We start from the raw sequence: 16,143 nt of genomic DNA on the forward strand, positions 1-16,143 counted from the left end.
TTTCGATTCACTATGAAATTGATAGTGCCCCTGTAATTACAAGAAATATTTATATATATGTATGTGATGACAATCAATGCATGATATATAAATAGTAATTATAAATTGTTCATAGTCGGTAATTATGGATGGACTCATAATTAATTAAGACTTGAACTGAATCCGCGTTAGGTTGAGATATATTGCGAGAGCCGTCGTATGCAATTACTCCCTATCACCGTCATGGCATTTGACTCTTAAGCATGAGAAAAGTATAGACTCTTTTATTAATTAATAATTACTTTGATTTGTTCGGCGGATTCTTCGGGATCCTTAGACCGACACTTTGGGTAGTTATGTAATTAATAGTTAGAGGGTTATATTTTCAATATTTGCATCATTGCTACTTGTATTTATTTTGTATTGATTATGGTTGATCACAAAGTAAATTCGAAGGCCTTCGTGTGTTTTTAGACAAAATGATTTATTATATATTTATTTATTTAAATTATTATTTTTGTCAAACAAATGTTTTATTGTGATCGAGCCAGAAATAATCAAAGGTACCAAAATAAATATATTAATTAAGTAGTCGGATTGATGGCTATATTTATCCGATAACTAATTATGCATAGAGGGGTCAAAGTGCAATATTGACTTAGAGGTTATTTATTATTTAATTGGAGTTCAATTAATTTCTTTTAGTGGAGTAGAAATTAATTTATGAATTAATTGAATTGGGTTCATGGACCGGGCCAATTATTAATTCATTGTAGCCAATAAAATAATAGGCCCAATGGATTCTCACTCATAGCCTAACTTGATATTGGAATCATATTAGATTTGAGACATATGAATTAGAGATGGAGAAGGATTTGTTGTTTCCTTTTTCTTTATTTTTATGTTGCCTATAAATATACATGGTCTATGTATATTTTAGGGCGTGATTTTTATGAGAAGGAAAAAGGAATAAATTTTCTCTCTCTAGAAAATTAGGGTTTATGGTCTCATCTAATAGAGGCTCCCACAAGCCTAGTTTTCCAAGGTAATTCATGGAGGCTTATGAGTGATTCCTAAAGGCAAAATAATTACCAAGAAGATGGAGATCCAAGGAGAAGGCATCTTGCTAAGGGATCTACAATAAGTGAGAACATTCACTTTAGAGGAAAGTTTTAAAGGTTTACTCAGACCTTTAATGTAAGTATTTAATCCATTAATTGAATGATACACCATATTTTTATTTTTACATAAAACTTGTCTCTATGTGATGAATCAAGATTTATGAATCAAAATCCCTCGAAAAGTTTTTAAAACTTGCACGTTTCCCAACACATGCATATACATGTATTTATATACATAATTGGTGGGAATATTTTTGTCTTGGTATATTCAATTTTGTACTTATGATGTACTGGGTATTTTTAAAATTTATAATTTTAAATTAAATTTTCTAGATTTATGACTTTTTGATATTAATGTAAGCAAGTGTCGTGCCTGAGTGGTTGGATTGCTCCCTCTGTTCGAGAGTTTGTGTTCAAGTCATCTATCCTCCCCTCTAATCACTAACTCCTAAAATTCTTCCATGAAAAAAATAAAATAGAAATGAAAAAAATAAAAAATAAAATAAAATTTTAAAAAATATTATGTACATTTTGTAACTAATATGTTGTATTACTAAACACAATTATTGTTTTATGTTTTCAAATTTGTGACAATAACAAGTGTTAATAAATATCATTTCTATTTTCTATTTTCACTCAAAAAAACAAAATCATGTTTCTGCTTTCTTAAGACTGCAAAAACGAAAAATGAGAACGTTACTTAACGCACCCTTAGTTACCAAACATGTTTTTGTTTTGTTATAAATTATAACATAACAAAAATATTGCTTCTGCTTTGTATGAAATTGAAATCGCAAAACAGAAATAGTTGCCAAATGAATCCTAATTTTTTCATTTACAAGTTATTTTACACACACAAGGGGCATGATTGTGGTGGGAGATCGTTTCTAGGGAGCTAATTATTTTACTTGTACGAGGAGGAACTAAGGCTTTGAGAGGTTTGTAGCAGATCGAGTTCAGATTTTAGCATGCTACAATTGAACTTGTTTTGGACATTGAAAATATGACCTTTTTGTAAAAACATATCCAATCCTAAACACTGCGTGTTCGGATCAAATTTTAGTAAAAACATTATTGGATCAAATGTGTCATTTTCAGTTGTAAGTTTTCATTTAACAAGTAATGCTATTTAAACAAAAGACTAAGCCGACTAAAGAACATGAAAGAATACTGTCCAGAAGATACTAGTTTATATGAGTCTCACAAGATGTCATTTCATGAATATCCAATATTGACCACTTTACTTTTATTTTGGTTATCCAGCTTAGTTTCACTTTTGAAAATCCATTTTTTTAAGAAGTTTGAAGCAAATTTTGTTCCTAGATTTTAGGAAGAAAATTGGCCAAAGATCTGACTTTCTCATGCTAGAGGTGACTTTTTATTTTTATTTTGTATTTATATATATATATATATATTTAACAGTGAAAAGATGGCCGTGTAACTAAAAGCATACTCAATTCTGGACACTACCATTTATGCTTCTGTGTGCATATGTATCTATTTTAATGAAGTAATCTATTTTTACAGAGCAAAAAAAAACTACATAGTAAAACCTTTCTATTTCATAGTCTCTGTAAATATTGCCACAGGTAGAATTCAAGCTTCAAAAAGAAGTTTGTGAAGTTCTTTGCATCAGCATTACATCATTCTGAACAGGGTTAAAGAGTACTTGTTTTTAACAATATATATATATATCTATATATGAAAATCTGGGTCGAACCAAAGAATACCATAATGACCCAGAGAAAACAAATTAAAATATCGCCAAGGCTTCCCCTTGTAATCATGAAAAGGGCAGATTTGGATTAACCTGTTTGGGACCTCGCGCATATGCAACTTGTTCGATCACATCTCTTGTCCAAATCGTATTAAGGTTGTGTTCCATAATGATACAAGATGACTTAGTTACAGTGACAGAGCTGGGAGTTTAACACCTATTAAAGTTACTGCAAATTGTTTCTCATTTGGAGTTTGCATGGTAACCGATGGATACTTGGAATTAAAAGAATGGTGCAGCTGGCAAGAGAATTTGAAAGATACCCGTTCAAAATTGATCAGAAACAGCGGGTATGATGGGATGATAGCTTCCATTTTCTTCGATGGTATAGTGTGGAGGGAAATTTCTCTACCAGTCATAACACACCATGGGTCCACAAAATAAGAAAGACTCGTTACTAATATAACTAGCCCAGAGGCCCAACAAGAAAGACCTCGAGAAGTCCGAATCAGCGCAGGCAACGGAACACGGGTCAAGAAGAGGCTCAAACGTGACACATTCAAAATTTCATAACGCCCTAGGAAATGGTGTAAAACGAGGAACCATAAATGCCCACGTCCGGAAACCGCCCGTAACAGCTCCATGTAAAGTTCTGTAAAAGCATATAAATAAAAGATGAATGAGAAGAGAAGATGATCGATTTCCAATTATTCTTCTTCTGCTGACAAATTTGTTTCAATTCAGTCATATTTCCTTGTCTATAGTTTTCGCATTTTTCTTTGAGTGTTATGGTGTAAAATTTTGCACCTACATGTAGGCACTCAATGAAGCAAAGTGGTTACTTTGTCTTAGAGTGGATACTTTGTCTTAGACTTTGAGTGAGCACAATTAGATGCCAAAAAAAAAAAAAAAAATGGAAATTTGATGCTTGTAACGCATTATAGTACACATATCATACAGTGATGATTGCATAACTAAATTCGACGAATCATTATATGCAGATTTATGAATGCTGTTAGGTGCAGGAAACTATAGATGAAGATGATGATGAAAAGTTGAAAGAGTTGCCAACGCATTATTGGAGTTGAATGAATACAATCCAAGTGGAACGGAAGGTATGTAGTTCCTGAAATTTGGAACTTTAAGGAGGGACGAAAAGCTAGTTTGAAAGAGGCAATTCAGTACATTATACTAAAAACTACAAGATTGATTATACTAAAAACTATAACAATAATTAAAAAAGGGAGCATGTTAAGACTTGATGAACTACTATCTTATCAATGATGGTTTGGCTCTTACTGAAAGTTCCTTTGGATGCTGGCTCTCCTATTTTTTGAGTCCTGTTCTGGTCTATAGGGACTGTTGGGCTTCTGATATTGTGCATTTCCCTTGGTTTTTTCCATGTATAGGCCTTGCTCTCCCCACCACAGACTAGTCTTTTGATTGTTTTGACAGAAGTAGGAAATGGAGTATATAGGAATTGTTATGAAATACAGATGACAGTGATAAAAAAATAATAATATATGATTCCTCTAGAGATTTATATGTTCTCAATCTGATCATACTTTCCTAGTAAGCATATTACTATAATGGTAAGAGTCACAATGCCAAGCTTTGAAATGACTATTAAAGTTCCTTTTCATTTGTTGAAGTTTTGGCCAGAAGTACTCCTCCTCCTCTAAAACAGAGTTGACGGGTTTAAGGACAAAATGCACGTAAATCTGCCCGTGCTACCTCGATTAGTAAGGGGTTTGAGGTTAACTTCAAAAATGAGGTCTGAACTTAAATGATGCATATCATCAACTAATTGCGTACATCTGGATTTTGCAAACCATCCAAAGTTTAAATTGGGGTCTTTGGTTCAACACACTAAAAAATGCGTTCCCAATATATATACATGTGCGCGTGTGTGTAAGCACATATACCACTACTTTAAACAATATCGAGTTAACATTCGGATAAAACTAGATAATTGAGCCAGTGAGGAGAAAAAGGCCATGACAGTGAAGTGTAACTTTGTTTACCTTTGGTTTTAAATTTCATTACAATATTGGCACTCCTGAATACATGAAATTGATAAATTGGAAAATACGAGGACACTTGTGTGATGCTTTCACAGAGTAATTAAGAGGGAAGTATACCCTGGAAGAAGAGGTTCACATTTCCCCTGATAGTGTCCAAGGCCAACATCTTTTCAACTACATCCTGCATTAGGTTGAGAAAGTAAATGCCATTAGTATTAGAGCAGACATATGTCAAGTTCCAAGTTTGATTCTATTCAAAATCGGGCTCACTGAACGTGTAGTACCTTGTATTGCTGATCTTGAGCTGATATCTTCTCGTTGCACAATCGCTCAACATGGTTATCATTTCCAATAGTATCCAATATAAGTCCTGCTCTCCTTATCACTTCCTCTGGGACACCTACATGAACAATGAAGTCAGTGATATCAGAATAATTAGAGCATCGAGAAGTTAAACTCAGAGTAAATCCCTTATATGCCTGTCAAGGGAGTGAAAACATGGGATTTACCCAAGAACAAATTCTAGATGGAGAGAGAGAGAGAGCACTTGCTGCATGTACAGGAAACTGAGACCTATTAAAGAATGCTTTCATAAAAAATTGCTACATGCACAGGAGGCATCTATTGGTTCTAGTATTTGCAAAATGACTTAACCTAAGGGCCATTTGCTTGGTACAATGGTGGAAGATAGAATTCACCAATCACATATCCATTTTTTCCCTTCCAGGACCCCGTACAAGTGAAAAACACACCAGGTAATGTATTTCCTTTAGAAATGACTTTATCTCATGTGCATGTGTGCTACGCGCTCCCATGTATGTAACTATGTATTGAATAGTGATGGTTCTATAAACAGGGTACAAAATATTAGATGATATGAACTTACTTGATCAAATCATAACGGACTCGGCCAGAGTCGAGCCCATTACGATCCAATGTGTCATTGCAAATAAAAATTGCAAGGAAGTTGGTATAGTGTTAGTGATAGTGTTCCAATGTATGTACTGAACAGTGATAGTGTGCTAATACTTAAGAGAGCACCGGAACAATAACAAAATGATGATCACCTAAGTGAATCTATTCAACCCTAAGAATATTCTATTGTTGTATATCATATGGCAGATTGAAAGATAGAGACCCATTTTCTAAGTTTAATAAAACGAGAAAAAAAGAAAGGAAAAAGTAAAAAAGAACAAATAAAGGTAAGCAGACTTGACGCCTTGTTGCCAATGCCCATATGTTGATGTAATTCATTTCCATGCATCGAAATGGATCATTTTTGCCTCCAATAAAACACTCTTAGAAACAAAAATCAAGCAGTTTTGGAAACAGTTGCACGGAATCCACCATCATTTGGAAACAAACATCAGATGAAGCACATGGTATGCTTACTTCTCGATTCCATCAAACAAGTGGATATTTGATGTCATGTTTCTATATTTGATCTATTCTTTTACTACTCTACCTGGGCAATTGCATGTTACCTTTACTTATTTCTCTTTTTGGATTTTTTCTTTTTCACTTTCTTTCTTCGCCCCACGCCAGTGGACTACTATAATGTCAACACATCACTAGTTAATCTTGGATGGTCTGATTCGTATAGATTCGACACAAAACAGATGATCCTGGTCCTTTGTGTCTTCAGATTAATTTTTTACACTCAATGAGATGAAAAAATTCGAAAAAAAAAAAACAAAAATGAATATGATTGCACATAATATGGAACTCAAACTCCAAAACTTCTCTTTTTGATAATCCTGAAGATATATTTCTTAAGATACACATTATGTTTGTATCTTACCAGCAAGTAGTGCACAGTGCAGCCCTGCAAAATATAAATTGAAGCATGTTAAGATAATTTGCAGTGGCATCCCCTACCAACACAAATAAATTATATACTCACCGTAGCTAAGAAGTGCATGTCCAGGAACAAGCCTGCAAGACATTATAAGACAAGCTACGTTTATCAGTACCAACTTCTACGGGAATCTAAATTCCCCTGAAGATAAATTGTTATCTGAGATATGATAGCCTAGAATCGTGGGATGTGAGTTACATATTAGCCGAAATGAAATCCTAGAATCATGGAATTTGACTTATACTGCATATGTCTAGGCATAGAGTCTGCAGTGATTTTACTTAATTTCCTTTCTTATAATAGTAATATGTGCACTTTTAGTATATAAATACTAGGGCTGTAAATGAGTGCTTATTTTCATTCAAGCGTTTACATTTTTTTCTAGCATTTCTTCTGTCTTGTAGTTCTTCTTAACTAATAAACACCCATTTTATATAGAGATGATATAATTTGTCTACTAACACATTCACAAAGCCGCATCTTAGGATAAACATGCCATTCAACCAGTTTCACCCAGGACTTCCTATTTGACCCAAAAGTGAAACAACCAGATGGTTCTAACCACCGATGTGCATCACTTGGACCTGAATGCAAAATATAACAGCAAGTGCATATAACACAGAATGCAATAGATTCCTCCAATAGTAGTCTGATACAATAGGTAAGAATTAATTACCTGTATAGAAATACAATATCTTCAATATCTGTACAGTTGTTATCAGGTCTTAGCACACTCATGGTGTAATACTTGATTTTATCTGACTGAAATCAATCAATATATATAATTCACCTTTATGTCATGAGTAATACATGAAAGTTTTCAATAAGTAGGCAGCAGATATGCACCAGCTTATACCTCTGGTAAGTAACTATCATTAAATAACTCTGACAAGTGAGTGCAAACTAAAACCTGCAGATAAGTAGAGCATATCTCATCACTAGTCAAATTCTAAATTATGCAGTAAATCTAAGATTACAAAGTTTCAGCTGGCAGGTCCCCAAGATATGCCATTTCTTGTATGACATGCTGTTTCTCAACAAATAGAAAAAAATTTGTACATTTAAATAAATTTAAGGCTCACTGATGTCTAAATTATTGTTAGAAACTTTGTGGGTAGATGGTGCACCAGAAAAATATTAGCAAACAAACCATGGGTTTGACAGAGCTAATTTTTTCACAAAAAACTCTCCATTATCATTATAATATGGTCTGATACGAGTTTAACACACAAAAAGTATCCATCACTGCAAAATGGCTGATCAAATCATTAAGGTTCTGGTAGTTTAATAGATTAGAATGGAACCAAAACGCAAGGATTTCTTCAATGGTCTGATGTTTATATGTTTCTGTAACTTGCAACTCTAAGGCACTTTCTCAAATGTGATGACAAGGGTGACCACAAGAAACACATACTCCTATCAGATGGACTAACATATGAAAATTCACTCAAATAAATGCATAGAGAGGTCAGAAATTATGTGGTTCATAAAATTAGAGTTGGATGTTTATAATGGAATTTACTACTGTTATACATGATTATCAATTACATTCAGGTTAGGAAAGTTTCAGGAGACAAAAAGAATGTAAACTATGAATTTTGAAGCTGGGTTGGGCACTTGGAAACTGGAAAGCATGTCAAAAAACGATAAAAAAGATAAAAGAAAAGAAAAAAGGGAGCATAATATGTGAGGAGTTTAGGGGGATACTGGATGACTAGGAGAGAAACTCTGAGTTAGGACGTATTAGAAAAAATCAATGACACAGCTCCAATGTGTAGAAACTAGAAAGTAGGATGGAACTAACAGAGAGGATCTGATCATGTACAATGAAAACCCACAATAGCACCAGTGACGACTGATGAGCACAAAAATTCAAGTAGAATGCTCAAAAAGGACAAGAACGGTGTGAGACCAAACATTGGATCTAGCAATAAGAACAGCAAGAAAATTAAACATAGGGCAATCAAAGTATAGTTTAATGATAAGCAGCATGCCCATACCCGTGGAACTAATAAACTTTTCCAACCCAAACTCTCAAATTTATAAATAGAAGATAGATTCCTAACAAAACAAAATGTCCTCCAACAAAATTAACGCTACTAAATTTCAGGCAATTACGGTAAAACTTGGAAAGTTGTGATCATAACACAACTTATAAATAGAACTAATAAAATTTTCGAACCCAAACTCTCAAATTTATAAATAGAAGATAGATTCCTAACAAAACAAAATGTCCTCCAACAAAATTAACGCTACTAAATTTCAGGCAATTACGGTAAAACTTGGAAAGTTGTGATCATAACACAAGGGGATTTCTCAAAGTAAATTCAATTATCTTCTTTGCTAAATTAAAAGAAACTTAAATAGCTCAGCAAACTCATTATCAGATAGTGAATTAATACAAAGTAAACCTGGATGTGCTTTGTCTAAATGTTACTATGCATTTTTTTGCAATTTGGTAGTAAGCAGTGGTTGAGAACATCAAACCTTTGGAGGTTCACAGCATGTAACGAAATGATCTATAGTTCCACCAAGGAGACCGATGCCATCTGAAACAAATATGAAGAGACAGTCATCAAATGAGCAATAGTTTTATTATTACAGGGATTGCGTGTCAGCAAGTGACAAAAGGTTTAAAATTGCTGGAAAACTAACCTTCCGTAAGAGTGCCTTTACCAAATTCATCCAATAAGCATAAAGACTCTGAAGTTGCATGCCTGTGAATATATTCAGCAGATATAATAAAACGTAAAAGTTTCTAGTTAAAATATATTTATTCAAAGAAAAGCATCCTTGCATTGAGAGACGAGGAATTCTGCTACTCTGGCACCCCAAATTTCATAATATCCATAATGGTGGTGTTAGGTCAATGGCACTTATGTTTGCATATTTCGTGAATCAAAACTAGAGTGTGTAATTTATAAGTTAGTGTCAGGTAGTTACCTCTTGGTCATGGTCGAAGATGTAATTTAAGCTTCAACCAAGGGCAAATGCGTAATCTTTTACGTCAAGAGTATAAAGGTAACTTGATACTTCAATGTACTCATCAAAGTTAGGATGCTAAGGGTGCATAACTGGAAGGGCCAGGCCGTTGTTTTAGGAACCCAGGCCTGAGCCCGCCGGGCTTTAACCATTCAACGGGCCAGGCCAGAAGGCATTTTAAGAATCCCAGGCCAGCCATGGGCTCTGGGATGGCGGGCTGCAGGCTTGGAACAGGCCGAGCTGCATGTTTAGAGCGGGCATTTTTTTTCCTCCAAAGAGAACGGGCCGGCTACTTGACTTATATAGTTATATATAATAAATATAATGATTTGTAATGGTAATTATGTCAATAACATAAGTTTGAAAAGTTCAAACTTGATTCACCTGTTAGCAGTATAACATAAGTTCGGGCCGGACTTGATTTAGAAAAATATATATTGGACTTCATGAACTGACAAGTATAATTATTTGCATGGAATGATAAAAAAATTAAACTCATAATAATTGAAGTAAAGTAATAAGTATAACAATTTGCAGCATGTGCAACAGATATCCGCTGCGTCATATGACCTTGCACAGTGCATGAGTCATAAGTGACGATTCTCATGACTCGATCGGTTCGATTATTTTTCTATTAATGAAGCATTCAGTTTATTAACTTGTTTTTGTTGGGGCACACTTAAGCAAATAACAATAACAACTAACAAGAAGAAGATCAATCACAAACCACAACACAAGATATACGTGGTTCACCCTAACTCTCGGTTACGTCCACAGATGAGGAGATTCCACTATAATCATGTTAAGATATTACAATAGTAAAGAATTTCTAATATCGGACTATGTACATAAACTCTTATACTAGAGTTCTTCTCTGTGTACTCCTGCTCCGGGGTATTGAGACTGATACCCGAGCCTTACACTGTGTACCACTTCACGAGACTCCCTCTCACCATCAGTACTCTCTCTACCACTCTAGTATTCTCCCTCTACCTATCAACTCCCTCATGAGGTTGCCCTCCACTCTAGGGCTACATGTATCTGCCCTCCACATGCTACATGTATCTCCACTCACTCCCAACAACACCCAATTCCTTGGTGGACAAGGGTTATAATTTCTTAGCAGCCAATACTTGCCTTACAAAAACATTCCTTAAGAGGCCAAGACTTACCTTACAAGAAATTTTTATGTAAAATATGACTCACAAACAGAAACCGAATTTATAAGAATTTGAGACATAATTCCTAACAGTTTTTCCTCCTATTATATGTTATTGATTCTATTTTCGATACTGTGACAAAAAAAAAGGGGAGAATGCATATACGATTCTTAATTACACATGCTTGATTATTTGATATATTTGCCTAACCTTGATTGATATAATGTTTTGTTGATTAATACATTTTTTAGGCATACAACAAGGGGGAGAAAGGGTATTTTATGTTTATTGTGTTCATCTTTATGCTTGCTTTATGATTCTCTCTCAAATTGATAAGATGCATTAGGTATAGTTTCATCTTTGTTTTGCAGCTTATCAATAATCGAGTTCAAGAAGCAAAGACAAGAAAATTTTAGTCTTTTTATTTTTTATTTATAATGTTATGTTCAATTTTTGTTTGTGAAATTGCAAAAGAGAGATTGTTAGGTTAATAAGACTCGTGTTGGCATATTTCATGAATTAAAACTGGACTTTATGATTTTTTTTTATTTTAGTTTACTTACCTCTTGGTCATAGTTGAAGATGGAATTCAAGCTTCACCAAGGGGAAATGTGTAATCTTTTACAGCAAGGGTATAAAGGTAAATTGACACTTAAATGCAACTCCCAAAATTAGGGTTCACACATTCATCCAATAAGGTTTTTTGAGATTTCATGTTTTGATTTGTGAAATCCTATTTGATATGCATATAAAGTATTTTTGGAAACTACATTTTCTGAAAAAAAATTCAAGTGCAGGCATGCTTGGTTTGTCACTCTTAAAACAGTTCTCAAGAACTCAGAAAACAGAAAACAGTTTTCAGATAAACTATAACTGAGTTTTCTGGAAAATGAAACAAGCCGAGTTTTTGTACAATTCTCTGATTTTCATAGAACTGAAAATCAGATAACTGTTCTCTGAGTGACAAACCAAGCACGCCCTATAGTTTTGAGAGTTTTTGAGAAAAGTAGAATGCATTCATATTTTCCTTTCTAGCATTTATCAATTGCATTAGAATTGATGAGTGTGAAAGGAGAGTGTTGATTACATAATCGTTGCGGAACTGAATTGAGAAGTTCAACACCAACACCAGTCAATCATACCAGATTGTGTTGGATGAATGGTCATTGGGAATCAAATCACTTGTTGGAGAAACGGATCGCAGGAGGAGTGGATTGTGTGTGGAGACTCGAGTAGAGAGTTTGGTGGATCAATTTGTGTCAAAATTTACCAAAGGCTCCTAGGGTTTGGGAACTGTTAACCTAGTGTAAAAAATTTCTCAAAGTGGATTTGGTTTTGCCTGGACTAGGTCCCATGGTTTTCCCCTTTTGACTTTTCCACATAAAAAATCTTGGTGTTCATTATTTATGCTTTTTACTAATCTGACTTCTTATTGCATAATTGATTGATATAGTGGTAGTCATAATGGACTGCTTTAATTTTGATATTTTAAAAGTAGTCAAAATTGGTTAAGACAACCAACGAGACCTAATCAAACACCAACCCACCACACCCCCCGATGCCCCTTTTCTAGGTCTAGATCACAGACCTTGCACAACTCTATATCAGATCCTAGGGTTTCGGTCCTTAACCCAACATATGGAATAATATGGACTTAACAGACCCCTAAAAGAAGAGTGAGGACACTTATTAAAAAGACCACGAATAAAACAAGAAGCAAACGATGAATAATATATTCATCATTAGTGAGTTACAAGAAAAGAAACTCCTTGCATGCATACCTTAGCATTATTCCTACTTGCTGTAGATCAATCATGAATGTTGATTGTTCTGCAGTCAAAAGCTTGCTTCCCATTGCACAAAATATCCTATTATTTTAAATTTGAATTAGAATGGTCATTTTCATAGTAAAATATGCAAGTGACGTCCCAGAAACATAGTGATTGGAAAAAATTGAGGACATAAAGATCAAACCTATCGGTCAAACCCACAATAGCAGCATCCGCTGGTACAAAACTTCCAATGTGGGAAAGGAAAACAATCAAAGCTACCTGAAAAAATATAACTTCTGAGCCCAAATTTATGGTCAAGCATCATATCAGTGTCCACAAATTAATTGCAAGCGCCAGCACAAGTAATGATATCTAAATAGAGTAATTTCGAAATAAAATGAAGTGAAAGATGGGTATCAGTGCTCAACAAGGCTTCCAATGCATATGCATGTAGGTGTTCTGACAGAAAAGAAAAGGCCACAATTTTGAGTATATAAAGCCCACATTATATTGATCGCCAAGAATAGCTATGCAGATATAAAGAACTCCTATCACTTTTATACTGTTCAAGTTTTTAGAAAAACACCAAGTTATTGTGGTCATTAACGCACATTGAGAAATATAAAGAGAATAGATATTTCAATTTATTAAGGAATTCATTCAGTAAAATTATTCCATATACACACAATATAATACAAATTATCTTCAAAAAAATTACACAAATAGGAATTGCTGAAAGACAAAATATAAAGGAATTCGTTCAGCAAAATTATTGCACATACACTGAATATAAATACACTTTATCTTCAAGAAATTGACATAGATAGGAATTGCTAAAAGACCAAATGTCAAGGAATTCATTCAACAAAATTATTGCATATACAAAGAATAGAATTACTAAGTATCTCCAAATAACTGACACATAGGAATTTCTAAGTGTTCATAGCATATGTGATGGAGATCCCGAGCCAAGTGGTCTACGCACTTACTTAAGGCATAGGCGCAGAGGATGATTTCTGATTTATTCTATTTTATTTTATATTCGGCTTTCCTTATTTATTCAGGGATTATGTTCGCTAATTTTTATATTTGACTTTCTTTAGTCTTTCCTTATTTATTTAGGGTTTTAAGCCTATATATATGGCTGATGGAGGCATTGTGATGCACGTTTTATGAATATTGATATTGAGATTATTGTGGAAATTTCTTCTCTCTATATTCTTCTTCTTCTTCCCCAACTCTATTCTTCTTCCCCTACATCAGTTTTGGTATCAGAGCGAAAGATTCTTAGTTTATTGAATTTATTCAGTGCAAAGGATCAAGTTCCACACTGTTCACCCCACAAACAAAATACCCTAGCCTTCGTCATCACTCACCGCTGCTTCATCATCTGGTATCAGTTACAGAGGTAGTCTAGTCCTGGAACTGAACCAGTTTCAGCAGAAGCCAGTCCAGAAGTAGACCAATTCCCAAAAAAAAAAAAAAAAAAAAAAAAAAATCCATTTCAATTACTGCCACTTTTGGATTACTTGCTTCACTTGGGATCCACTTATAGGACTTCAGAAAAGGTACTTTTTCCTTCATTTAAAAATTGTTCTAATCCTTTATATATTTATTTGGTAGTCTAGAAAATTTTGCATGGTCCTAGCTGAAACCATTTAAATTTTGAACCCTTTTCACAATCACACACAAAAATAATAATAATAATAATAAAAATCTTTATTTTGAAATCATCTCCACGCACCTTGTTTGCACCCAAATCCCTATTTCTTGTGCATGAACTTTTAGTATAATCGATTTCATTGCATTCTAAATTCCTATGTGTGCATCATAGTATTTAATAATTTGAATTACTTAGTTCAATTTAAAGTCAAATATCGGCACATATTCCATCAAGTCACCATGACCATTGGAGACTTGTACAAAGGTCAATCTGAAATGGAAGAGAAAATTCAAAACATGGAACAAAATATGAATACTGTTGTAGAATCCATGGCCCGACTCAGTGAAGAGGTGGCTAAACTAACCACGTCTATGGGTAAGCGTCCTAGTAATGAACATGAGGGTCACCCATCCACTTCTCTTATACTTAGGACAAGTCCCAATGGCAGTCATCATGATAACCAAATCGAGTCTTCAAATCCTCGCCGTGGTCTTCTCCAACAAAGGGATTCTAACTTTAGGGAGAGTCAAGTTCCAAATTCTAGAAGACCTATATCACATGTTCAGCCCGATCATAGGTTTCCACATGAATACTTTGAGGATTTAGATGACATTGAGCCCGTATGCGAGGATCACCATGAGAATTATCAAAGACCTTTTAGGCCCCAGGGTAGAAACCAAGATAGCGTCATCGCTTCCCTCAAAGACATTACCATGACCAACCTAGGTACCATCCTAATGATTCGGGCGACATTACCAAGAAAGTTAAGGTCGATGCTCCTAGCTATGATGGTAGGTTAGATCCTAATGCGTTCCTTGACTGCTTAGCTGACATGGAGGACTACTTTGGGTGGTATGATATGTCAGATAATCACAGAATAAGATTTGCAAATATGAAATTGGTGGGCTCTACCAAGAGGCATTGGCTGGGAGTTCAAAGCAACCTAGAACGCTTGGGTGAACCACCTATTAGCCTATTACGTTGTAGGCTGAAATGAAACAGAAATTAAAAGAAAAATATCTTCCCACGTACTACAGGAGGCAATTGCTAGACCAATGGATGAATTTGAGACAGACGTCTTCTAGTGTGACTGATTACTTGGCTCGTTTTGAAGAACTCATGATAAGATGCGAGGTAAATGAAGAACAATGGGTAACAGTAGCTAAATTCATCAATGGGTTAAAGCTCGAGATCAAGAGAGAAGTCAATTTGCATGCGCCTGACACTTTGGAAGAAGCTTATCACAAGGCTTTAGAGATTGAAAAGTACTATAAGCTTCCTAACCCAAGGTGAATGACTTCTCAAGCCGGGGAGTCACAACAAACAAAATTTATATCTTTCGAGGGATCCCGTGGGTTTGCTGCCTCCAGAGATAGCAATAATTTTGACCAGAGATCTAATATTTCCAAGGGTAAGGAAATTCCAGTGTCTAACACTAGGCCTGACAAGTCATCTATTGAGTGTTTTCATTGTCACAGTAAGGGTCACTATGCTTCACGTTGTCCTCATCGTACAATGACCATAAGCACTGAGACGAATGAAGTTGTTGAAGGTGAAGAGCTTAGTCTCGTTGACGCTGTGAAAGATCTCTTTGGAAATGAGGAGGCTGAGGCAGATTTGGAAGTCGATGATACACACATTAGCGTCATGAGGTGCATTCTATCTACTCCCACTGGAGAGGATAATTGGAAACGCACCAGCATCTTCCATACATACCTAAGATGTGGAGATCAAGTTTGCAAGATTGTCATTGATGGAGGGAGTTCAATGAATGTAGTTTCCAAATCAGGTGTTGCTAGGATGAAGCTTCAACCTGAACCACACCCGCAACCATATAAGGTAGCATGGGTAGATAAGACTTCCTTAT

General features: G+C 34.8%; 1 protein-coding gene across 6 annotated transcripts in view; it reads right to left on the bottom strand.

The window, feature by feature from the left end:
- Nucleotides 1–4,761: 4,761 nt before the first annotated feature.
- The window catches only part of LOC132311122 (DNA mismatch repair protein MSH5), a 93,561-nt gene continuing 82,179 nt past the window's right edge, over nucleotides 4,762–16,143 (bottom strand). For 3 of the 6 annotated variants that reach the window (XM_059808858.1, XM_059808862.1, XM_059808859.1), the window contains 10 exons: nucleotides 12,816–12,892; nucleotides 12,623–12,709; nucleotides 9,355–9,416; nucleotides 9,187–9,248; nucleotides 7,556–7,609; nucleotides 7,376–7,461; nucleotides 6,745–6,776; nucleotides 6,643–6,666; nucleotides 5,126–5,241; nucleotides 4,762–5,022 (listed from right to left, as the gene is read on the bottom strand). In XM_059808858.1, the coding sequence (XP_059664841.1) occupies nucleotides 4,942–5,022; nucleotides 5,126–5,241; nucleotides 6,643–6,666; nucleotides 6,745–6,776; nucleotides 7,376–7,461; nucleotides 7,556–7,609; nucleotides 9,187–9,248; nucleotides 9,355–9,416; nucleotides 12,623–12,709; nucleotides 12,816–12,892 (681 nt within the window). In that variant the 3' untranslated portion in view covers nucleotides 4,762–4,941. Of the gene's footprint in view, nucleotides 5,023–5,125; nucleotides 5,242–6,642; nucleotides 6,667–6,741; nucleotides 6,777–7,375; nucleotides 7,462–7,489; nucleotides 7,610–9,186; nucleotides 9,249–9,354; nucleotides 9,417–12,622; nucleotides 12,710–12,815; nucleotides 12,893–16,143 lie in introns of those variants that run through there. The other 3 variants (XM_059808861.1, XM_059808863.1, XR_009482855.1) reach the window with 3 other exon arrangements.

This window comes from Cornus florida, unplaced genomic scaffold, assembly GCF_030987335.1.
Source record: "Cornus florida cultivar Cherokee Brave unplaced genomic scaffold, ASM3098733v1 CherokeeBrave_3.0.0_Hap2_Chr06, whole genome shotgun sequence".
Taxonomy (NCBI): domain Eukaryota; kingdom Viridiplantae; phylum Streptophyta; class Magnoliopsida; order Cornales; family Cornaceae; genus Cornus; species Cornus florida.